This window comes from Nestor notabilis, unplaced genomic scaffold (assembly GCF_000696875.1).
Source record: "Nestor notabilis isolate BGI_N333 unplaced genomic scaffold, ASM69687v1 scaffold12714, whole genome shotgun sequence".
In the NCBI taxonomy this organism is placed as follows: domain Eukaryota; kingdom Metazoa; phylum Chordata; class Aves; order Psittaciformes; family Psittacidae; genus Nestor; species Nestor notabilis.
The window spans coordinates 93,056-119,432 of NW_009926116.1; the positions used below are offsets into that span (position 1 = coordinate 93,056).

General features: G+C 35.8%; 1 protein-coding gene across 1 annotated transcript in view; it reads left to right on the top strand.

Annotated features, from left to right (window-relative positions):
* The window catches only part of WWOX (WW domain containing oxidoreductase), a gene marked incomplete at both ends in the record, with an annotated part of 129,221 nt that overhangs the window by 91,034 nt on the left and 11,810 nt on the right, over positions 1-26,377 (top strand). Inside the window, one exon of the mRNA XM_010013390.1 lies at positions 19,528-19,616. Within this exon, the coding sequence (XP_010011692.1) occupies positions 19,528-19,616 (89 nt within the window). The remainder of the gene's footprint in view (positions 1-19,527; positions 19,617-26,377) is intronic.

Sequence of the window (26,377 nt, forward strand, 5' to 3'; positions counted from 1 at the left end):
ATGTGTTTTGACTCCTGTTTTCTGTGCCATATTTAATTCAAGAATTTTTATGCTTCTCATATTTGTGTCTTTGTGAAATCTGTTATTATCCTACTTGTTCTTCTGCTTGTCTTACAGAATATCAGCCTTACTGCTCACAGTTAAAACAGTAGTTATTAAACATGTTTATGAGAAAATTCTGCTTGATGGAAGTGGAACAAATGTTGCAAAGCAAGAGGGGTTTTAATTTAGTTTAGTTTAGTTTTGTTTTTTTTCTCTTTTGGCCTGAGATGGTCTTTGCAGATATATGGTCTTGGAATACTGTATGGAACGTGATCTGTCAGGATTATCTCTCTTAAGCCCTGCCTACGAAAGGAAGACATACCAAGGAGCTGAAACTGCCTGATAGCATGTGAACTCTTTCACTTTTATTCCAGTGCACGACTGCCTTTTCTCAAACCTTGGAGGCATAAACACTCTGGCCTATTGCAAATAAAATAGTTCCAGTCCTGAAAATTTGCAAGCTCCCAAAAGTGTGTTTGCCCTCCACGGCTTTTGCAAATTTACCCCTGGGGGATGGATTTGGGTGACATTCATCAGCCTTGCTCAGGCTGTGTTTCATTGCACAGCACACACATTTTTCACCCTTTAGGTGCAGTCTGCTGATTGTAGGTGCTGTGGTGGGGTTCGCTCCAGGCGTGTGCCATACTGCTCATGTGCTGTACTGCCTGAGTGCCACAGTGGGAGGTGTTTTACTGGAAAAAGTTAACCTTTGTTCCTATTCTTGTGGCATACTGACAGAAATACGAACGTAGGGGTAAAATATGAATGTGTGTGAGGGAAGAAGCAAAGCCTTAATACTTAAGCTTGCAATAGGAACTGCTTATCCTCAGTCTAACAGGGCACATGCAATTAGTTATGCAGTCTTCTGATACTTGTTTGCGTTTTTTATTTGATATGGGTAGTTTTGGGAGTTTGTTTACTTAGGAAGAAATAAAAGAACAACGGAGCAGTCAGTTGCTGAAAATTTAGCCTTTATTATAATGTGGTCTATATGGCTGCTATCAGCTCTTATGCAGTGGATATCAGGCTTGTTTAGTGGCAGGGTGGTGGAAGCAGGCTCTCCCCTTACAGGATAATCTATTTAGATGACAGAGATCCTAGTAAAGCCACCAAAGTTAATGTTGAAAACACTTCTGAGGTCAGCAGTCGTGTTACTAAGTTTCTTGGGGCCAGACAGAATGGCGAGAAACTGTTGCTATTCAGGCATGAAGGTTTATTGCTATACTGAAAGTGGGGTTCACTTTGGACCAGTTTGATGGTCAGAATAGGTTCAGTGTAAGTATACTGCTATTTTAAGACCGTATTCAGATTGTATTAAAGTTTAGAGAACTCTGTATTACATGTCAGAAATCACTCTGAACTGCCTTAACCATCAAAAAGAAAAAAGGGAAAGTTTATTTTCTTCATATCCTGATGACAAAATAATGTGTTGGCTAAATTTCCCGCGTGAGCTTGGCTCCTTCATAATGCAGTATTAAGTGCATAATGGGTTCTTATCTGTTCTTGTGCAGAATCCATTCCGGATTACTGGTCTTTATATAAATAAAGTTGTTTGCTTTTAAGGTTTTCTTTGTTGGTGGTGGTGTTGATAACGAGGTAACATTAACTTCTAGGGATTGATCTGGTCCTGAATACACAGGTCATTCTGTTTTTATAAGATGCAAGAATTTTTGTACACAAAAGCTATTTGTCCAGACTGTCTGCCCACACGTTTTGTCCATAGATATGATTTTCTGAGTGCTTTTTAGCCTCAAGTATTGGCACTTTTATACTAAAAATCTGTATGAGCAGAAAATTGCATTGCAGAAGGGAAAACCATGGTGAAAAATCACACTCGGTGCAGCTGAAGTTAAAATATCTTCTAAAAAATTCCATGTTAGAAACATTAAACTAGTTTTTAAATACATGCATACCACTGATGAACTTTTTCTAAGACTCAGTGAAGACAGGGTGACAATTAGATTACAATTGCGGTTTCTCTTCCCCCACTCCACGTATTTAGAGTCATTCACACTGTTCTGGCAAATCCACTTACTCAGATTTTACAAAATGAGTATTTCCAAACCTTCTATCTGAAATCATATCTCAGCTCTTAATTATTTAGTTAGATGACATTAGATTGTCCTAAAATTTTATCAAACACTAAATGTGCTCATTCCCTACTGTATATTACATTGGCTGTTTTGAGTGACAAAACCACTTAGAGACAGTGACTGTTACCATATCATGGTTTGAAAGGTAAAACAGAACATTATCATCTTTTTAATAGGAACACTATGTGATTCATAGGTGGTGAATATTTCATGCACTTTGCATTTGCCTTTGTGCAGGAAGGTAAATGGAAAGTAAATCCATGTGTACTTTAGACAGTAAAAAGGCATTACTGTGTTACATCATATAAACATGTAGATTTGATTCTCTCTTTACTCATGCTGTAAAAAGAAAGTTTTAAAGTGTTTAGCCATACCTGGAAATATAAATGCACCAGCCTAATGTAATGCTGAAGAAAAATTAAGACAAATGATACTGCATCCTTGCCACAAACTGCAGCTTGTACAAAATTCACTTTAGTTATTATACTGTGAATACGTGTGCTAAACCTCCTCTGTGTATGCACAATTTATGTTGAATGCAACATGAATCATTTTAATAGACCAAGCAAAAAGTCCCCAAAGTCAATTTTCAAATTATGAACCTTGGAACAGAATATAACAACAATGAACAACAAATAGTTCAGATTTTATTCTGAACTACAGATGAACCATTAAAGGTACAGTATACTCATTCAGAAAAACATTTCCTCCTTATCACCACAATGTTTAAAAAGCATAGCAAGAATATTTCGTAAAGGTCAGTTCTAAATTTTCTTTTTTTCTATACCTCAGTAAGAGGGACATACATGAAGTTGATGCCATGCAGATTTTAACTTCTATTGTGAGGCCTGGATGACCCTGGTTAGGTTCTGTCTCTGATCTGCCGTGTAACCTTGAGAAATTGTTTCGTAAGTCTGAATTTAATGCTTTAAAATTCAGGATTCTGCTTAATGAGCAGCTTGGCTGCAGATGGGTCATTTCAGCCTTGTTACTGCCTGATTGCAACTGCCCAGTGTTACCAAGACACAGCAAAGGTGATAACAGATGAGGACAGGTCTTTTAAAGGTTAGAAAGCAAATAAAATTAAACAGATAAGAAGAAATAGTACTTGAGTGTTATCTAAACCCTGGGCTTGGTAGATCAGGCTGTCTGTCAGTTTGGACAGAGGTGGCAGCTTCTGCAGCCCACAGAATGTGTGGCAGGCCAGTACACAGAGTAGTAAGTTTTTATGCCCTTGGTGAGTTCAACAGAATTCACATGCTCATGAAGAAATGCTACAGCAAGAGGCTGGCCTCAGTGCTTACAACTAGTCCAGTTTAGAACAGTTTGACCTAAATTTTGCATTACTACTTCATCAGGCACTGCATTTCAGAATGTGGATCCTCAAATATCTTTCTTTAATCTCTGAAAGAACCTACAATTCTGAAGAACACAAACTTTTGCAAATAAATGTCCATGGTATCTTACATCCTTGGTTTTGCTCATCTTTAGAATTCAATTAGTCCTAATATTTCTAGATACATAAAGCTTACTGAGCTGCATGTTAGGTGTGTTATCAACAATCTGGTTGATGTTCACCCTGGTTGGTGAATGCTCTTAGATATTGCCTGATGTATTGAGATGCTCTGCGAGATAATGTGGTTGTTTTAATCATAGTGCTTAATGGGAGATCTGTATCTCTCTTCTTTTTTTGTGCTTAAAAGAACTTAGCATCCCCAGTTTGAGGTGAATGTTCAGAGCAGAAGGTAGTTGTATCTGAAGAACCTTCTTTATTCTTTTTCCTAAAATACCTAAGTAGTCACTCACCTGGAGAAAGAAAAGATTATGCTGTTTACCTGGGATGTTCTAGGCTTTGCTAAAACAAAAAGTTTAAGAGCACAGCTGAAGTAGTTTAGTTACCACACAGGGATTTGGAAAGGAAATCTTTCTTGTGTCTTTCCTTATTTGCCTGAGTGAGAGTATACAGGCACCGATCATAGTTTGACACTGCAACTTTGATGAGGGCCATGGCTACAAGCTAAATGCTCTGACTGAGATCGTCAACAGCCCAAGACATTTTAATTTAATTTGCATGGGCAAGATAGCTAAAAGGCTTTTTGGAACAGCCTTAATGTAAGGTGCTCAGAGGTGTGTTTGGCATCTGATGGACTAAGTATGGCATCTAACATGCCTGTGTTCTGTGGCCTGTCTATTCTGTCAAGTTTAAGGGTGTTTGCCCCATTTGTAGTTCTGTATCATTAGTCTTTTCAAATACAGTGAGGAATAGTGTCCAGAGGACAGGCAGAGAAAGTGTGTAATTAGTGTGTTTTACTAGGCTGCACAGAAGAGTCAGCCAGGTGTGGAGGAGACTGGATGGTATTTATGAATGAATGTCATTATTTTGACAGGATGATGAATTAACATTTCTAGCTTTGGAGCCCAAATTAACGTGGTTTCATGTGGTCTGGTCAGCGCAAGGATCTGCAGCTTGTGGCACCTTCAGAATGACATCACGTAGCTCAGAAACAAACATCAGCAAACTGAAATGGAAAAATGATCTTCTGAAAGGGATTCAATTTAGGCCTTTGCTTTGGCTCTCATCCTACTGCTGCCCTTGATACAAAATTTAAATCTTAAATATATTTACCTATCGAAAGCAAATAATTTAACTTTTTCACTGAAAAAAAAAAATTAAAGGAAAAATGAAATGAAATACTCAGTGCACTTTGCTGTCAGTTGTAATGGGAACTGAGTATGCTAATATACCTTTCAAAAGTGTACAGGGGTCAGGTATGCCAAGGTGTTTACCCTTAAAAATGCAAATAGGTACTTTCTTAAACTTGCTAAATTACTGAATTGAGCTCAGGAAATTATGAGCCAGATCTGTAATGGTACCATGTGCTTTTACAGTGCTGGCAGTTACTTGGTGGAAGTTTAGGTATATAATCATCCTATTCTTCAGGAACAAAGAAAGAAAGTTAAAATTTAGCACCTTTAGGAAATTATTGTACAGCTTTTTACGGAGTTCTCAAAAGAGAGGTCCAGCACCATAGCAGGAAGCATTTGGAAAACTAAATTGAAACCAAATGCTTAGAAGCGCTGAAAGGCATCTAAATAGTTGGCTGACATATGTCATTGCCTCATCTACGTTATTGATGGCATTTTTCATTGCTGGATAATTTCATTTATTAAATAATATGTGGACCTAGTTGATTATAGGGAGACTGTTGATTTTTTTAAACAAAATTCAGTACTTTTGGAGCCTTTTCGTTTTCCGTTAACTTCTCTCTGTCCTCCTAAAATTGTCTGATTAATCAAAGTCTTATAAATATAAACTTCTCTGCCTTATCATCTTCGCATATCCTTTCACATGGGACTTAGTGAGTCATGCCTCAAAGTGCTCTACCTTGTACAGTTCAGTGTTCTTCAACTGGTCAAATCTGATGTTTAGTTTGGAGAAGACAGAATGAAGTGAAAGAAAAAAAAAAAGACTCAAAAATTATGCCAGTTGGTTTTGTGGGAGGGGAGAAAAGGGCTATTTTCACTTAGCTTTGTCAGCCATGTAGTTAAAAGTAGAAACTGGCAGCGGTCATGGGCTTTTAGGAGAATATACACTATGGCCATGGGGTGTTCATGGATCAATAGTCAAGTCTAAATGTAAATTCATGTAGTTTGGTAGGACTGGTTTCAAGCTGTTTCTATATACTACTACAGGATATTTACTTAAATTTATAGCTATGTAAATTGTGGTGTTTGTAAATTATCTGAAAACTTATTCTCTATTTTGGCTGTACACAGTGTATTTGGCTCTGTCCTGATCTGCAGTTACTGTGACCCAAACCAAATATGTTACAGGGTGAGACAGTTGCTGTTGGAGACCTAACATCTGACTTGCATTTATTTCAAGGCTTTTAGTCAAGACTCTTTATAAAATAGATGTGATAAATTGTCTGCATTTGATACATAAATTTGGCCTCAACTTTACGAAATTTATTATTTTCTCATTTATTAGCCCCTGGGACAATTTCAAGTGACTGAATGACTCTAAGCACTGAGTGAGAAGTGAGACATATATTCCTTAAAAATTATTTTCCCCCTTGCCTTTGTCCTTTTCTGTATGTAATATTTTGCTATAGTTGAATCTGAAATCCAGAATCTTTTAATCTATAAGCAAACCCTTTTTTTTTCTTTTTTTTTCTTTCTTTTTAATTATGACTGAGGTAATCCATTATTTTGTGGTCTTGCAAGTCAGAACATTATTATCATAGTCAGAACAGAATTTTTTGCAGATGAAGAAGCAAATTTCCCATCTACTAGTCTCCAACTAATTTTATGGTATCCAGTCAATAAATACTATTTGGATGGTTTTGGGGTTCTTGTTTTGACTTCTCACCTAGCATTGATGTTATTAATTCTATGTCAGTGATGCAGAGGTCTAACCGTGACCACTACAATATTGTATTGTGCACTCTACTAAATTCTAAGAGACAGCTTGAGCATTGAAGAATGTGAAGTTTATACTGGTGGAGTGGAAATATGGATCAGCAATCCATAGATTTTACCTAAATCAGCAATAAGATCAGAGAAAGAGAGCTGTATTTTTGTCCAGGCCATGATCCACTGGATCATTCTACTACCTTCTACATTGAACCTCCCTAACTGCTGGAGAGATGAGGGGGCAGATCATGCTATAAAAAGCAACAGCAAAAAAATCTTGAAAATCTGTTTTCTTTTTCTTCTAGATTATGAGATGTAAAACTTATGAAAATGATGTGTATGTGTGGAAAGATGTTATTTATATTCCATAAGAGTAATAGTTATTCCAATATAAAGGCATCCTCCCCTTTATTCCTTAGCATCAGGCATTTTCTTCATTTTGTGATATATTATATGGCTTTTTGGTGTAACTACGCTTTTAGATCTTATTGCATAGAATTTATGTGTTGCCTTACAGAAAATTTGTTTCATAATTCATTAATTATTTACTATTACTTGACCTTACTGTACATGAAAAAATCTATCCCATAACTGTAATTTCAATTCTCTCTAGTGTGATATCAATCACATTCCACATCTTTTATATTATTTAAAATGTGAATGATGAAATTTTCTTGTGCATTTCTCCTGAGTTACTGAGAACTTTCAAACATTAGTGTGTGGGAAATATTCAGGCTGTCCCCTGCAGACCTGAGTGAACTACTGATTGTATTGCAAACACTGCAAAACCATCTGCAGTGAATGGGCTGTCCCTTTTTTTGTGGTGGAACTGGTGGCTGATGCTCAACAAAGGCAGTCTGGGGCTGTTAAAGACCAGGAATGTTTTATAAAAATATGCTTTATAAGAATATTTTTTCCTTTGTGCTCAAGTAATATTCAGATTAGGACATAGCTTTCGATTAGTACTTCCTCCCTATCTCTACAACCTGATACCCGAATAGTTGATGCTAATGGTATTACAGAATGAGTATGACCTGTTGGTGGGAACTGCTTGGCAAATGGATGACTGGAGAGTTCATTTCAGATAGTCGTGCACCCTGTGCTGTGTGACTGAGGTGATGTGTATCACGTTTGTAGTTATAGTTCAGAAACAACTGGTGAATGTTGTGGGAACTAGCCCAATGCATGGAATAGCGTGATGAAAGTCATGTTAGTGATACTGAGCTACAGTTTCTGATTGCTTTGACAGTGATTTTAGAAAATACATGAGTAGATAAAAGAAAAGGAGAAATCAGTCATGCGCTTGAAATTTGGAGGATACTTTCTTTCTGAAAATCTGCGAGGGACATATTATCATAAACCAAACAGAGTTTTGAAATGGGTTTTTAAACAATAGCGATACGGTAGTGGAACAAATTACATTTGTACCTCAGCCTGCACAAGCACAGAAAAGTGAGACTTTTGTCCTTGCTTAAAAAAAAAATAAATAAATAGAAATTACCTGTTATTATTCATTCCTTCTCATTTTGCCTGCATGCATGTTCATATTTTTTCCTCTTGCAAGGCAGTTTATCAAGAAAGCATGCTTTTTGTCCATTATTCTTTCAGTAGTTAAATGCCAAAAGGTGTGTATTCTAAAACATGTCCAGATTGCCATATGCATCTTATGCAACGTCCTGACTCCTTCAGAAACATATATAATCATATTAAGCAAATGCCATTCCAGCTATTCACATATACACTTTTATAAAGATCAGATGTAATTGACAGTATTTAATTTTACTTCAATGACAAAAGCTTTTTAAATGTAGGTTTTCCTGATACCTGAGTATAATTAGGAAAAAAAATTCTGAGTATATGTAATATTATACAAGAAAATAAAGTTAATTTTCTTGAAATATACAGTACAGTATATAGATGGAGTTTGGGAAAAAATAGTAAAATGAAAAGTATAATGCTATTTTCCTAAGCCACATTTGCTAAATGCAGACTTTTGCAAGGTCAGCAGTTATGCTGGAGTTGAGTAGAAATGGCTTCAGTGGCTTTAACTTTACCAGTGCCCTTGATGAGGTGCAGAGTTGTCAGTATTCTCGTAAAATTCCTCAGTGATGGCTTCTTCTGTTCTCTTTATTTCCTTAAGTGAACATCTGTCTAATTGTTCACCTCCATTGCTTTAGTGCTTTCCTCATGCTTTCTCTGTTTCCAGACAATAAACTTTATTTTCTTCATAAGAATTCAGTCTACGCAAGGGTATTAGGCAGCTTGTTTGCACCTTTTAATTTCTGGAAGTTTTCCAGAAGGGCTTTTTGCTGTAGTTCCAATGGGTTCATCAGTGAATCATGTAACATAATGCAGCATTGTGTTTGGGTTTTTATCCGTTACCTTCTGTTTATAAACATCTGCTTGGAAATTTTCATTTTGAATTTTTTTTAATATGTTTTACATTTTTGCATGTGGCATATGGGTAAGATATACAGTAACTGCTATGTTTTCAGGTGTTCAGGTGGGTACAGCCAGTATTTACCTTAAAATTGGGGAAAAAGCCTAAACTGCTGCTCAGCGAAATTTTAAGGTAGACTATATACCAGGTATTTAGGTATGTAACAGTATCTGTTAAATTAAAACCAATTTAATAATTGAAAGACTACATTAAGATGTGGCATTAACATTTGTGGGTGCAGACCTGCAGAAGGTATCTAAAAAGTCTTTCTGTCCAGGAGAGAGAGTATTACTTACAAAGTTAGGATACTGCTTCTCTCCATGTTAAATTCTTTGTGTTCTGTTTTGCTTATTTTATGAAAGTGGTGGTGGTGGTTTTTTTTCTCCCTTGCTTCCCTCTCCCTCTCATCTATAAACCATTTATACCAGTCTTGTACACCTATTCTTCAGGCAAATATATAAAGTTAAAAGCAGGTGGTTGTTGTGCTTTTCATCTTGCTTTTCTTGCTGCTTTTCTTGCTGCTTTTCTACGGGTTTATGCAGCACTTCCATGTTTTGTATGTAGAAGTGCTTGTCATTATATCCTTCATTGGCAAGTTGTATTTAGGAAATATGTGTTCTAGTGAGTATAATCATAGGTGATTATCAACTCTCCCACTATATTGCTTCATGAGACAATTATTTTCTGGAGTACTTTTGTTATCTAGAGTTAAAAATTTTATCAGAAAATCCATGTATATTTAGTAAATGAAAATTTCAAAGCTTTTCATGTCGATGGTGCTTGAATACAAGACATTTGATTTTTGGACTTCATTCACATTTACTCTAAAGGAATTTTAAACTTTCTTAATTATTAGAACAATGGGACATTGCCTCCTGACCCCTCCTGTCTGTGTCTGAATGCCATCAGCTTTCTGCATCTGTAATATACTCGTTCTAGACTTTGATATCATATTTTTAGACAAACTTATGCTTTTAATGATGTGTTTGGTGTTATGTCTATATTTCTGATTACAAGTTCGACAAAATATTTCCTGAGATGGGCCATGTTTTCACAAAAATTTAATTCCAGCCTTTGTGTTTATTTTGTTCATATTTTCTTTGTCACAAAATCTTTATTTCTTTACAAAGAAAGTACAGAAAAACTTCCTCCTTTTGTGATTGAAAACCAGGTGGCATAATGGCAGGTCTCCATATTCTAATACTGTTTAGATACATCTGGTGTTTTCTTGTGCAAGCAGAAACACTTAATATTTTTCTTCAAGTCTATATTGCATATTTAAGTGTATATTAAGAACCTGACTTTGCCAACCCTTATTTGTACAAGAAATCTTTACTAATGTGGTTCAGTCCTTTTATCTCACTTTCTAAGGTTACATACATAACAATGTGACCATTTTCAGTATATCTCTTAGCTGGGGAATGTGAACAGTTGTGGAAACAAGAGAATTTGGATATGGGTTTATTTTTTCTGAGGATAGCATTCTGTCAGATATCTATATTATATTGTTTAAGGCTAGGAGATTATCACTGTAAACCACCAATTAAAATCCCTTGAATAGATAATTATTCAGTTCTCTCATTTCTTTGTTTTTCTCATGTATTTGTTTCTATTTACATTGAAGCATCCTGAGATTATTCATTATTAAAGAAGTGATGACTTTTAGCTATATTGATATTTGTAGTTTCCTAGGATTAAGAATGGGGGAAAGAACTGTACCTTAAATCTATTGGTGAGCTTTGACGTAGTTCAAAATAGCTGCAATGCATTTTTAAACCTGCAGACGTCACTATTCCGCCAATTAATTGTGCTACGCTTAATGCTCATATAGCGCTCTGATCACATTTAAAATATGTGTTGCTTCCATCTAGCAATTACAGCACTTTGTTTTTAATCTAAAACAATTTAATAAGATTTATTTTAATATTGTAACATCATTTTCTATATCCGCTAAAGGAAATAGTATGCTTTCCTTTTGACTTGTATAAGCCATGTCCTAAGACTGTCTTTAATTATTAGTTATTGTTGTTTCAATACAGAGTTATGAACTATTTATTTTGTGTCATATAACATACCATTTTTAAGCAACATTTCTCAGTCTGCCCTCCAGGAGGGCAAGCTGCCCAGAACATCAGGGATCTCACAGTTATTACTTTGTGTCATATATAATCTTGTTTTTTTCCTGCAACAAATAAATCTTTGGGCCTCCCTGCAAAAAACATTTGTGGTTACAGTATAATAAAAATAAACCGTTTGTCGTGACTGCAGCTGACATTTATCAGCCTATTTGTGGGTGCTCTTTCTCTCTCTGTATAATACGGAACATAATTTGTCACTTTGTAAATACATTCCAGCCTAAATCCCTGCCAGCATCTGTTAGTGTTTGAAGGATTAATGCACTGCACAGTGCATGTCTGCACTTTCAGGCAACAACATAGCTTATGATTATGGATCATGAGAGAACAGGGAAAAAGGGTTCATTTTGTATTTACTTAAACATTGTTGCCCTTTTGACCATCATGCTTTTCTTCTCTTGTTTGTCATCTGCAGCAGCAATGCTGGTTTTTACTCTATGTGTAAAAACTCCCGCGTAAATTTTATATATCAGCATATGCATATCTGTACATAAAACATGCCTTTAATTTTATGGATAATTAACAATAATATTCTGTTGCAACAGGGATGTTACTGGTTTAGTCTGTTTAGAAAGACTCTTTCCCTCTGCCATTTCCAACAAATCCATTAGCCAATTTGCCTCCTATATGTGCAATATTCCTCAGCAATCCATAAACTAGGTTTATTTAAGCTTAAAAACCCCTTCAAATTGAGAAAGTTTCTAAAAGGAAACCAAGTCTGTAGCTTCTAAATTATCCCAATGCTGTTTGCCTTGTTGCTGTTTTTGAAACTGTATTCTGCTATCACTTCAGATCTTGCAGAATGAAAAGAATTGAAAGCATTTGAATAGGAGGCTCTCCACGGCTGAGAGTCTGTTACATGTTCCCAGGCTCCCTCGATTGTTCTGTAAACAAGAAGATATGTTTATTAGAATAGTAAACCACATACATGTAATATATTGCCTAGATTATTTGAGATTCCCCAAGATAAATTCAGATGAGCTTTACAGGAATGGGTGTTTTTGAGATGGAAAGAAGTGGTCTAAATCCAGGGAAAGAAAAATATCCAGCTAAAAGTAGGCTCCCAAGTAAATACTCACAGTTTATGTACATTAAGAGCGAAACAAATTCCTATTGCCAAAACCTACAGTAGATTTTTATTTTCTTTTTTAAAATGCATGTAATTTCTTGTTACTGGAGCAGATGTGTACTGCCTGCAATGGAACCATGTGCATCCAGGAAACATTAGGGACATTTGGAGCCTACAAATCGAAGTACTCTGAAATTATAGTGTAGTAATTTTTGTGTGTGTGTTTTTGTTCTCTCTGGTTAAGGAGTAAGTAATTTTAAAAATGCCCTTAGGAGACTGAATTCTTTTACTCTTCTTTAAAGCATGATTTAGGATTACTGTGGCATAGTTTACTTCTCTAAAGATACTAATTTCAGAAAGAAATGCAGATGTTTTTCCTTCTTTTTCCTTTATAATTATGTTAAGAAGATATAAAAGGACAAATTTACAGAGGTATTGATCTGAGAGTCAACTAATGTAAAGATTGTGAAATAATATTATTGCTTATTGGAGTGCTATTTATTACAGAAGATTTATAAAAAAAGATACCAAAATATGAAAAAGGAAGCAACAACAAAGGAACTAGTAAGTGTATTCTGCATTTCTTTCTACGTGTAGACATTTACTAGTAGAAAGAGATACAGTTTTTAAATTATTAGGGAATTTAGAATGACTATTGCATGACCAAGAAAGCCCTTTCCTGTCCAAGTTAAACATGCAAACTGTATGTAGGGACTCACTCACGTTTTATTGGTGATGTAGATTTTAAATTGTAGGTAAATTAAGTATTTGGAAGAAGGGGAAATATAGCTGTGAACAGTGATTTGTATAAATGTGAGGACCAAATGCCAGGTTGGTGTATGGCATCGTCAGAAACTCTTCTCCTTCACGTTGGGTCATATTTATCACTCTTCCACATCTCTTATCTTCAGCATTTCAGTGGCTCATTTGTGGCCTTTATATTTAAACTCTAGCTAAAGGAGGATCCAGACTTCTCTGTTGCTTTTATAACCCAGTTGAGCTGAACAGTTAAATCTGCAATTCAGGTGTTCATTCTAGACTGTTACGTGGGGAACTGCCATTGCAACTATTTGCAGTGCAATCCGACTACAGCTTGAGGGCTTCAGGTTTTTCTGAAGAGGCCTTTTACCACTCTAAGTTGTAGATGATGCTCAAAAGATTCTCTGTCAAGCATCCAGAAATGTTTTGGAGAAGGGATAGAGGCAGGAAATACTACTAATAATAACAGGAATAATCATAACAATAGTAGTAGTAGTTGTTGTTGTCGTTGTATTTCATTCTTCATGATAAAAGGTAGGTCCAAGGATGATCAGTAATCCTAGCAATGTGAGGCTTATACTGACCTGTTAGGTCTTTATATATGTGCTATTCACTTGACTTGGATGAAGGCAACCCTTGCAGGAATTCCATTTTTGTGAAGAACATGAAGATCTAGTTACTTTAGCAGGAAGAACCACACTTGACAAAATCTGGTTTTGAGAGAGTTCACATGCAGCATGAAAATATGTTTGACACATTAGGCAAGAGGAATAGAGGAAGAATTTACACCAGTAAATTACAACCAAAATACAGGTAAAACAAATTTGTTTGGGAAATAGTTAAACCAACTATTAATAAGTAAGTTTTATTTGTAATGAAAGAAAGAAAAAACTTTTCATCTCTGATTTTCATGAAGAACCACAATTAGTCCCAGCGTTTTCCTTGTATATCACATAAATTGGTTAACAAAATAATTAGTATTTAGGAAATTGGTTTGCATTGTGTTCCTTCTTTTGCACAAAGTTAGTTGAAATTTAAAAAATTGCTGATATTGGGGGGTAGAGAGGAAATGAGTGTAAAAATGTTCCACTATGATGTCTTTTAATGAACTTTATTTAGGTATATCAAATGTAGTGGAAAGAAACATTACTAAAGCATCTAGCACATATGTTGGATTACTCTTAAAGCAGTTCCATGAGAAGTAGCTGCATGGCATTTAAAGCACACAACAAGATGAAGCTGGTGTTACATAAATACAGTTTTGCATGAAGTACCAAATGTTGCCTACATTAGGGACAATAATACTTACAGTCCTAATCCTGAGTGAAAGCCTTTTTCCCTATTATGTACCTCCATAAATAGTGCATGGCACTGGCTATTGACTGCCATAAGCCATGTGTCAAATTGTCAGATGTGCTTCTAAAACATCCTCTACTTTGTCCTCAACATGGAAATACGGGTTTATTTAGGCATTGCTTGTTAAATGCTGAGTTTTGGTTATTTACCTATTTTAAGATAATTCCACAGACTTTTCATCAGCTCTGATGTCAATTTTTTTTTTCCTGAAGGTTTTCTGTTTCTCACGCTGCATTCCAAGGTGTTGTCATCAGGATTATTCTTTCTTTTTTAATCAAACTAAACTGCATTTTACCAGTTTCTTATACTTTCAGTCCCTCAAAGTCAGATATTTTTGTTGTTGTGCTATGTATTCGGTTTTCAGTTGAGGACTTTTAAATATCAAGGATTTATACACAGTATTTTTTGAGAGTAAAATTACACAGTAAATTATGTAGTGTCCACTATGTTACATTCTAAGTAGGCCCTTACAAAATTACTTGTGCTTACATAAGATACAGGGGCTACAGCATATTTATTAAGACTCTTCAACTCTGTATGAAACTGGAGCAGTCAGAAGTAATGGTGTCTGCTGAAAGATTCTTTATCATATGAATTTACTTTTAGTCATCTATTATTTATTTCAGCTATTTTATATGCCATTATAATAAATATTATGACAGAGAAAGCTTTTATGCTTCAACTTATTGTACTACTCTTCACTTCCTTGCAATCCTTCAGGAAAATGTAGCTATGCTTTACCTATATTTAACGTAAATCATCACTTACATTTGAATGAAAAATTCACTATGAAAAAAGGCTCCTTCTTCAATACCAAGACACAAATGCACAATCATGTTTACTGCCAAACTACTCTACCATGCAGTGTTCATTTTTAAACAGTTTTTAAGTTGTAAAGTGTACACAGTGCATACAGTGAAATTGCTTGCTTTTGGATGTTTTCACTTCCTTGTTAGTTTCTGGCTCAATAAGCATTTTTCTAGCATGAGTGCAAAATATAACCAATTGTGTTTAAGCATTTTTAATATTTTTTGCTCTAATAGGGAGCAGCTTACAGACAAAACTGAGTAAACTGTTTTCTGCTGCTATTTAGAGTAATGAAAGTTACCTGGAAATACTGATAAAATGATTTTAGAACTGGGCATAAAATCATTAAATTCAAGATAAAATTTTTTCTTTGCACTTTGCAACATGTTGTTGTGTTGTGTTTAAAGAGGACTTGTTAGGAACCAAAGGATAATCCACTTTCAATGTTTCTTCAAAGACAGGATGTTGGTGCCTAGACGTTCTGAGCCTTGAACTGCTCTTTGGGCTTCATGAAACACAAATACTCCCTAACCCAAAAGCACAGTTTCAGTTGGTTTTAGCTGACCTTGTTTCCACACAGTTCAGTAGACAGCAGAGGTGTATCTGCCTTTGTGTCTGTTGTCCTTTTGGCCAGTTTACAAAGCTGGTCTGAGTCTAGCTCTGAAAGTGGTTTTGGGCACATTGGGCCTTTTGTCCTGGCAATCTGCAGTGAGGGCACCAGCTCATGTTGCAGAGGCTCTCAACAGTGCCACGTAGTAGTGATCCTGATTTAGAACTACTCCACACTCATTCTGTTACTTAGTTTCCCCTTAATTTATGTTATTGAAAATAAAGTAACAAAGGAACCATTAATATCTTTTGTTGATTTAATTTTAAAAAATCTGGAGTTTTCTACCTTAGCGTGTTGATCTTACGATGTCAGTTTTAAGACTGTGTTCTGTATTTGGGAAAGTGGCAAGTCCCATTTAAGATTTCATAACATAAAGTGAGCCATAATTCAGTACTGAAAATATGTGAAGTGAAATAGTGAGAGACATCAGCATAATACAATTATGACACGTTAGATCAGGATTTGCTGTGTACCATTAACAATCAGTTCTGACTGTGGATAACAATTACAGTTATGGTGCCTTTTAGCAAAAATTTTTTTTCATTTTATTTTTTTATTAAAAAACATGTTTTCTTTTTCTGTAAATATCACAATACACGCTACCAAGGCTTATAGGGAAGGATGGAAAACATAAGAAAGGTGATACTGAGCTACTGTAAGAAAATAAACAAAAAAGCATCTATTTGTCATTGATTGGAGCTGTTATAACATTAAGAATTACTAAGAACATACCTTGCAATTATATTGCTTAATTCACAGGTTTTTTAAAGAAATTGTGCCACTGAGGTATGAGTGGGAAAATTTGCAATGAAATTTTGGGATGAAACAGGTGTGATACTAAAGGCCTAGCATTTCGCTTTCTCAAATTACAGAAAGAATTGATGGTCTACAGAACACCTCTGTGGAGTGAAAGGTGCTTGAGTATCGGTTGACAAGGGAGAATCTGAAACAGATCGGCCAGGTTCTGTTTGTAGAAAATGAGCTTGGCTTCTTGTGTGCCTTCAGAAGCAGGGAAACAGAGCAAATGACTGTCTCTGTGCTCAGTATGGACCTTGTGTATATCCAAGAGAAATGCAGGCTGTTACCATCAGGTTTTTAAAAAGAAAATTCAGGGAGAATGTTTAAAAAAAAAAAAATGTTTTGCCATTTGCCTTTGCTGACCTATTCAGTGAAAGATATTACTAAACCCATACTTCTTTTTCCTTCTTCGTTTTTCCTTTTTCAGTTCATTTTAGATGCAGTTTCCTGAATTTCTTAATGGATGTTTTCTTTGTCTTTTTCTGTATCTGTATGTGTATCAAAGCTAAAAGAAAAAAAAGGTGAAGTAGCGTCACATTGTTTGAAATAAAGTATCTTACTGTCTGAAGAAAATAGAGTGTGAACAGAAAGGTGGTCTCATTTCACTGATGAAACTGGTACAGAAGAAACCTGACTACAGGTTGCATTTGATGTCTAACAGTCAACCACTAATTTCAAAAATATATTTATGATTTCTAGATTTATGATTTTTACATTTTCAATATATTAATTCACAAATCCAGACCAATCTTAGTCTGTTTAATTTCTGTTTCTGAAAGCATTTTGGAGACCTCATACTCTTTTTTCCTTTTGGACTTGAAATACACAGATACCTCTCTTCTGTTCTTGGACTCAGTAGCAGCAGCCTAACACATGACACGAAGAGGAGAAGCATCACCTGAGTAATATTGTGGGGGCTTCAGTCTGTGTCCCCAAGAGGACAGTAGCTAGCAGCTTGTGGTATAGTCTGTTGAACTACTTGATTATTATTTTTTTTGACCCCCTCATGTCCCTGTATTTGTAGCCTTCTTGTCCTTTTACCCTTGGGAGAGCCAAGAGAGTGTTTCAACCTAGGAAAGCAGAACCAGTGTAAACCCAGCTATGCACACTGCTTCTCTATTAAGTAAACAGCTTTGAACTGAGAAGTTGTTACAGAGCTCTGTTGCATAATGCAAGGCAGCATCATCTTTCTCAAGTCTCTGACCATCAAACAGAAGAAAATATTTACCCAGTGGGGCAGAATGAATTCCAGGATGATGTGCATCTTGTGACAGTAAAAAAACCCCTCTTTATAACCAAGTTAAGTTTGGTTTTGCATTTTCAGACTCCATCAATTGATACTTCCTATGGAAACTGAACCTGTTGAAATTTTAGTTATATTTATTTTGTTGTTCTGGTAAGTCTGGCTGGAGCGGGACAAAAAGATTTTGAGTGACATTCTGTTTAAACCCAACCTGTAAGGTAGTTTTGGTGGGCAGAATGGATGCTAGCAAAATAGAAAACATGTAGGGAGAAGAGTGCCAGATGTAATGAAGCATGAAGATCAGATGCAATGCTTGAGCTTGGGAGACACTGGAGCACTCTTCTTGGCTTCCTTCTGTGCTGACGTGTGCTGCTTCCTTCTTCTTCCTCCAGAAATACTCATTGTGTAACCTTGTAATCACAGTAGATCCTTGTTTTCACCATGGTGCTAACAAAGCTCCTATCGCCTCTCCACTCAAATGCTGCCTTTGATTGCATAGTACCACTGTATCTGTGCCCTCTTTTTCTTACTTTTTCTTTGAGCAGTGCTAATGCCGAGTCTGATCCATGACCACTCTATGTAGGTGTAGGTGTCATGTTGGAATTACATGAAGTGTCCCTCTAATTTCTTTTTTTGCTGAATAAGCTAAGCAGAGTAGGCTGGAAGTTGACATGTTTAGGTTTGGGGAGAGTACAGGGCTTTTGCCAGCTTTTCTTTATGTACCAGAGTGGTTATGTGGTGATGGGCAGCAGTGAGCCTTAAAGTAAAGGTGAGCACAAGTAACACATATTCATACTTCCTTAGGGGATCTATGTGACTTGTATGTCATGACGGTTGGTATTTTTGCAGAGGATCATAGATGTCTGAAAGTACAGCGTCTGTGGAAGACTTAGACAACTGTTGGATGTGGTGGTGCAGACACACAGCTGCAGTGAAATGAAAGCTCCTTCAGAGCTGTGGCTTGGAAGAACCACAGTCTCCTGGGTTCTGTGGTGACTTGCTTTCACTTAAGTGCTTGCAATGAAAATAGACTTAGTTCATTTTGTTCCAAGATTTGAAGTGTGATTCAAAAGGTCTGAGAAAGCTTAAAGCTGAAAATTTTGAGAAGAGTTGTTTTGGTGGTGGCCAAGGTCATTGTGTGGGATTGCATGTCCTCTTCTAGGGGAAAAAGTTTGTTTTAAGCCCAGATGCAATTTCTTTAGAAGATATGCACTCATAAACTCTTATTCTGTGAAAAACTGTTGTCTGATCAATTGTTTTCTACACTTATTTAATACTTTTATGTCACTTGCTATGAACAGTAGATTGTTTTGAATTACTATGTGCAAGTTTGAATTTAGCTGTTTTTTATAGAGTAGTTGCTGCGTATTTTTGTTTTGGTACACTGTGTAAAGAATACCATGCGTTAAGAATAATGCTTCCTCTACTTTATATTTCATGAGTTACATAAGTTTCACCAGCAAAATGGAAGCAAAAAGATACCATATTAACCTTAACACTACTTTGTGTTGATTCATTTTATTATATAGAGCTGTGTGTTACACAGCATATGTTTTTAGCAGAACTACAAAATTGCAATGCTACTTTTGGCACTAAATATTGTGCTCGTCCATTTGTTTTGATGATTTGTATTCACTTTGGGGTTATAATGTTAAACAAGGGAATCGGGTAAGTTTCATAACACATTTTCTGTAACATGATACTGTGAACTAAACTTGCTGTTATTTATCTTTTTTTTTTATATTTTCTCTTGTTCCAGCATAAAGCCAAGGTAGAAGCAATGACCTTAGACCTTGCTTCTCTTCAGAGTGTGCAGCACTTTGCTGAAGCATTCAAATCCAAGAATGTGTAAGTACTCAGAAAGTTACATGTAAAAATTTCCTGTTATTTTAATGTCTCTATCAGCTGAGCACAGTTGGCAGAATTCACCACGGTTGGACTGATCTGCAGTTAGTGAATAATCTTTTCACAGGAATTTTTTTAAACGTAAATTAAACATCACTTGTTTTCATCCTGAAAAAATAATTACGGATCTCTTATTATTCCATGTAGCCCTAGAATTAAAAGGAGCATTGGCACCCCTGTGGCTATTGGAAAAGGTCAAAGCTGAACTGCATAAAAAACAGCTCAGGCAACTTTTATCAGTTTTGCAGTGGCTTGGAAGAGGTCAGGGATGAGCAATTAGTGCACTTCTTGTCTTACTTTCTTTTCTAACCTTTTTTCTCTCTCTCTTTTTATTTTAAAGCATTAAAAAAATAGCCCTATGAGCCAGACAGCTCCATTTTCCAGATCTCTATCTGGAATAGTCTATAATTAAAAAAAAAAAAAAAGGAAAAAAGAAAAAAGGGGGGAGAGGGGTTCGTAATGACATCACTTAACAATAGACAAATTTATATGGCGATAATCAGGTTAGCTTCCAAATAGCTTGTTTAATTTAGCTCGAACAGAACAATGAATCTCTAAATCGAAGAAATGAATTGAAATCTTTAATTGCCAACTCTTGGCAATAAATTCTGCACTTTGTGCTTTTATCCACAGTTTGACCCATTGATTGTTGTGAGTATTCAAACTTTGCTTTTTTCTGCGAATATTTATGTAACACATATACATCTTACTGAGCTTCTCAGGAGAATTTGGCCTCTTAGCTTTGAAAATATATTGTCGTAGGGAAAATATATAGCAAAGCATGTTTTTTTACTTCTGAAATACTGCCAAAGCTGAATCTCACATGGATAGACAGATGACATTTTAGTACTTATAGATCTTTTAGATTCAAAGAATTGTCAGAACTGACTTCTAACACAAGTTCCTTTACTGCTAAAATCCTTGGTAACAATATTTTCTTACCGTATATTATCTTCATGTATTAAAACTTTCTTGAAATAGGAAAACATACCCTTGCAGTATCACTGCTTTAATACTAAGTCAGTTTCATAATATGCAAACAGTAAGTGTTTGAATTTAGCTTCTTCATTCTTTTAATATGCTAAATTCGTTTAAAAACTGTATGGTCAGTAAAAAGCTAAAACCACCCTTCTTCCAAATGCAGCTCCTAACATGATTTGTATGTTGTAGATCATATCATGGTCATCCTAGCTAGTCCATTTGGTATGCATGTTTGTAAATCCTTTGAAGTGAACATACGCAAATCAATTTTTGCCAGAGAACTTAGAAAATGAGAAGATACAGAATCAGTAAAGATATATGATCAGTAAAACCTGGTTTACTTTTGTTGGTATACATTGTTTTACCAGTGTAGGTCCATTAAGCTACATTGTCAGTGATGGACAGGTTTTACGAATGTTTCACTCTCATTTTACTTGGCAAACTTTTAGTAGTAGACAGCATTTATAGCCTCTGCCTTGCCTTCAGATATTTGTGTCTCAAATGCATGATTAGATGTGTCCAGCAGGGCTACTCCAAGCATTGTAGGAAAGTTTAAGGTCTGCATCTGTTGTGAGACTTGTGAGGTTTTGACCAAAATGAATTTCCAGTTATATTTTGTTTAAAGTCTGAGACTGGATGGAAACCAGACCCCACACACTGACTGTAGCCGTGGATCTTTTATCTGATGCAGATACACAAGAGTTACCTTACAATCATCTGCACTGGCAGGAGAATGGACTGGAAGACCTACCAGGGCTTTTTGGCTCTGATTTTCTGTGATTTAACTATGTCTGGATATGGTCAGAAAAGCAATTATATGGCAGTAGCATCTTATTACTACAATGCTAGCCCTATGTGTTTTCCAGCCCTAATGTACACTAACTACTTTGTCTCTTCAGTCATTTGTTTTGCCGTAGTGTCCAGAGGCTTTTGTCAGATCAGTGATTCCTTTGCATTAGTAGCTTTATGAGCAATTGAAAGAAATCTTACAGGCTTTGGTGACAGGCTGAGTCTTCTTGGTTTTGCTTTGGCAAGTGTCTCAGCTGGTAGCCTAACTTTCTTAAAAGGCTTTAGCATCTCTGATCTCATGCACCTGTAGGAGAAGGCATTCTGTGATACTCTCCCCAGTTCCCATGAGGTAGCTCAACGTCCTGTTAATGAGCATGGGAAATAAGTTGAGTACAGACTTCTCTTTCTTACAAAGTCTCTTACAGATTTCTTAATAATAAACTAATGGGAAAGGCAAATTAAGTATGTGTTTGTTTTTCTTAAACAAAACTATAATTTGAGTTCTGAGTTGTATAGATCTTGGTTTCTGGAAAAAAAAAAGACTACAATAATTTTAAAGTATGAAGGAGAAAATTTATATGAACTCACATGTTTTAGTAAAGATTTGTATTTTTATTTCTTACAGAATGTTATGTGAAGAGGCCTTTTGTATTCAGTGGTGAATATGTTGCATTTCATGGTTTTATTGTCTGTTTTATTTCTCCAGTCCACTGTTGCTTTCTGGGAAACTCTGGTATTCTACAGAATTGGTTGGTCGTGGTGACAGCTGACCTAAAATCTAAAAATTTACAAAATAAAGAATAGATTTGCTTGTCTTTTGAAATTCTGCTTTCCTGGAGTACTTCATGGCTCTAGGTACTATTTTTTGTCAGCAGATATAAGGATGTACTCATAGTCACATCACAACCTCGGAGCCTGATCTTCCCTGGTTGATAGCTATTGGAAATGAGTCTTCAAGGACTGTGTTTCACAGATGTCTTCGAGGATTAGAAAACTAAAATGGAACTACTTCAGAAAAAAGATCCCTAAATTTCATTGGCTTAAACATCAAACTCTATTGCAGCTGGGGGAGGTGGTGGTGGTGGGTTTGCAGGGGGCAGAGGAAAAATTGCTGAGATTGTAAATCTCCTTCCTTAATCAAGTAAGTTGTAGAGACAGAAAAAAAACCAAACCCTTCTTGAACGTGCTTGAGAATCTGAGAGATTATGGAAACTACATGAAGAATGAAGAAAAGTCATCCTCTGCTCAAAGGGGCTGGTTGCATACCGAAAACAAATGATGCAGCGGCGGGAGCATGGAGAAAAACATAAATAATAAACAGGAGGAAAGAGTTACTCTGAAAAGAAGTGTTTACCATAAATTGGAATAGTACTTCAGACCTGAGAAGGCTTCCTTCTTTGAAAGTAAAAATCAGATGATTAATCTTCAAGTTTTCATGCTTCGGAGATTTGATAGGAATCTTTTATTCCTGTTTGGATTTGCTAGGTGTTGCAGCCTTGTCCACAGATAAAATTTGGGCTCAGAGTATATAAACACTGGTAAATTAAGCTGTATTCCTGTAAATACATTCTAGAAAATGCTTCATCCTCACAGAAAGAAATAAGTTTTTGTTTGCATTACCGATACTCGTGAGTTGATACAGCTGTTTCTCTTTCTAAGACTTCTTTTATCCATGCAGTTCCAAGTAAAGCTTTGGGGGAGAAGGGTTTTACAGATTATTTTAGATCCTGCAGTTCCGTGATCACAGCAGAATATAAACTTCCCTTATGAGCTCTCCAGTTTTTCTTGCCCTCAATTACAAAGATTCTGTAATAACCTAAAAGTGGTAATTTTATTTGATCTCCCAAAGTTGTCTTTGAGAGAAGACAGAATAAACCAATATTGCTGTTTAAGTTTTGATCAACCTCTTACTTCCTTGTAGCCCAACCTGAACACAATATGAGTAGGACATAAAATGGAAATCTGACTTGGTGAAAGATGGGGCTGAAGGACTTGAAGAACAAATTATTTAGAGAAAGACAGTTTGTTATGTTATAGTAATAACAACTAATTTTAGTCTCTCTTGTAATTTGAAATGCAATGCAATGCTGTTATTTCTGTGGATTATTGTTATTCCCCCCTTCCTCCCTGTGATTTCTGGCTGTTTCTTAGTGTTCCTGGCTTGTTGTCTAGACACACATTCCCCATTGGGTATTTCCACCAGGAGCGAAGACCTCAATCTTTGTTCCGTATGAAGGCAGTGCTAGGGTTAGGATGAGAGTAGGAGAAGAGGTCTCAATGCACCTAAATAGCTAGATTTGTTCAAGTTGCTTCTTTTATCTATATCTAGTGTTTCCTGTCTGCTAGTTTCCATCTCAGACAGTTGACTGAATGTCTCTGTTATGGAAAATCAAGTAAATGATCTATTTATAATAATGTTCTGAGCTAAGATGGATTGGCATTAGCTGGTCTTTGTGCAGGTAGAAGAGGCATACCAACCAATCTTTCATATTAGGCTTTTGGAACTAAAAAAAAGACTGAATTGAATCTCCTCTTCATTGAGTGGGCACAATGTGAGGAATTATGGTTGGTATTAATCCACTTTATAGACAAAATGACTGCCCTCCTGTGATTGTATGCAACACAGCATTTAAATATAGCCAGCGTCAGTGTTTGATAGTTCATGGTCTGTGGGTTTGGCATTTGTGTAGGAACGTGGATTTGTAGATGTGATACTTTGGTCTGTATTTCTTAGTTTAATCATGACATATTTGACTAAACCCAGCGTACTTTAATTGGAGGACAGCACTAATGTTTCAGTTACAAATAGCTACCTGTCAATATTGTCAATATTTACCATCATGGTATCATGTCATTTGCTTGATCCTCAGCATAAGAACAGTTCCATGATCAAAACAGCACACAGAAGTGAGCATTAAAGTTACAGATGGAATTTTATGTGCATCCTTAGTTTTGAGTGGTACACAGTGCCACTTGGTTCGAATTAAAGTTATCTTCAGCCAAAGAGTAAGACATCAGTTTAATGTTCTCAATGTTCGAGGAAAAAAAATGAAACTATCCTGAAAATTCTTGAATTACTTCAAAGATAAAAAACAGTGTTTGTCAGCAGCTACTACTTGGAATTTTCTGAATTGGTAGCAGCAAACCACATGTAGATTTTCAGTTATTTTCCTGTGCTTTCCTATGCTTTAAAATAGGATTCTTTTTGTTTGTTTTTTTTTGTGGCAAGAGTTGGCATGTGCTAAAATTTGTTCACTTATGCTGTGTGTAGAAATATGGAAAAGACAGTTATGAATTATGAGTCTCCATTTGGAACTTTTGTCTCTTATTATTTCCCTAACCAGACCCAAAATGGAGAGGGTGAGATTTGGAGCTGGCCTCCTTAACTGAGGCCTCAAACTCTATGAGTACATTCATTTTTCATGCTGTAAGCAGAAGCACTCTGAAATCTTGTGGGTGCAATTAAGATTTTAGAGCCTGCTGAAAATTCACTCCAGAAAACTGTTTTTCTGACATGTATTATAACTGACATATTGCAGGTGTGGTTTTTTTTATTCCAATTTGATCACAATTAAATCACGCACATTGTATGATAAATTCTCTTTATGCATATAGATATGTATGTAAAAATGGGATCTGTTTAGCACATTGTGGCATACGTATCTTAAAAAAACCAGAAAAAGTGAATATGTGATTTAAACAAATTATTAGTGATGCCATTATGCCAATGTGCTTAATGGTTCTGTTGTAGATGTATCTCTGTCATAGATGACAGTTGCCACTGTGTACTGTCTTTCCAAATTTAAACATATTTTCTAACGCTGTACAAATCTGTTAGCTCTTTGCCATTTATAGAAATACTTTTTTGTGAATTAAAGCTTGTAACAGTTAAGCTATTCTATTTGTCTTTTCAACTTGGAATACAGTTGGTGTTTTGACAGTGCCATTGAGGCGCAAACTTTTGGACAACATTGTACATTTTGAGATTTCAAAAAAATATCCACATTGAAGTAAGAATTGAAACATGCATAGTTCAGAAGTTACTGTTGCAGACAGCACATATCTTAAATTTAAATAAGATCAAAGGCTGACTGCATTTGAAACGTACATAATAATATTAGGGTGAAACTTTTTTTCCCTCTCTTTGTGGTGGTACTGTGCCTTATTAAATCCTAGGGATTGGCTTTCTGCATAAATACTGTTTCTTTTTCTTCTTTCTTCTGTTTTTAAGATCTCGTACACAATTACCCTGTTGTGGTAGCATGTGTCAAGTCATGTGGATCCAAAAACTGTTTTCCATGTTTTTTAAATTAAAAATGTCTCCAGCTTAACCCCTCCCACTTTTACAGAGGCAGGGATTATGGTGTTTTCACTGATCACCTTTCATTTCATCTGTTGTATCATGGAAATATCTCCTGCCTCAGAACATTCATTTTTTTTAAAGTGAAATGTATTAAAATGAAGACATTTCACCATAACTTTACATATACTTGCATCTGCAAAAATATCAAAGGCTTTTACATATTTCTAATAGAAGGATATTGTTAGGTGTTTGTTACATAGTTTTATGGCTATAACTGTGATGCCTGAAAAACTTGCAAACTTGCTGCCTGTCTTTGGACCCTTTCCACTCTTTTCACTGTAACCTAATGAAGAAATCTTGGTAACACCCCAGTGGCTTTCTGCTCATCACATTGGCTTTTCTGGTTCCTATTCTGAGCCATGTGTCTGTACCTAAGTCTAAGCTGAGTCTAAAATGGCTCATAAACTCTTCAGGTCATGTGAAGCTGGTTTGAATATCTAAGAAGTAAAATAAGTACAGTGTAATGTGCCTGATTAAAATGTATTCTACCACAGATAAAACAAGGATTTTGCAGCATTATAGCTCAATGGTTTTTAAGAAGATCTCTGTGTTTAATTGATGTTGTCTTCTA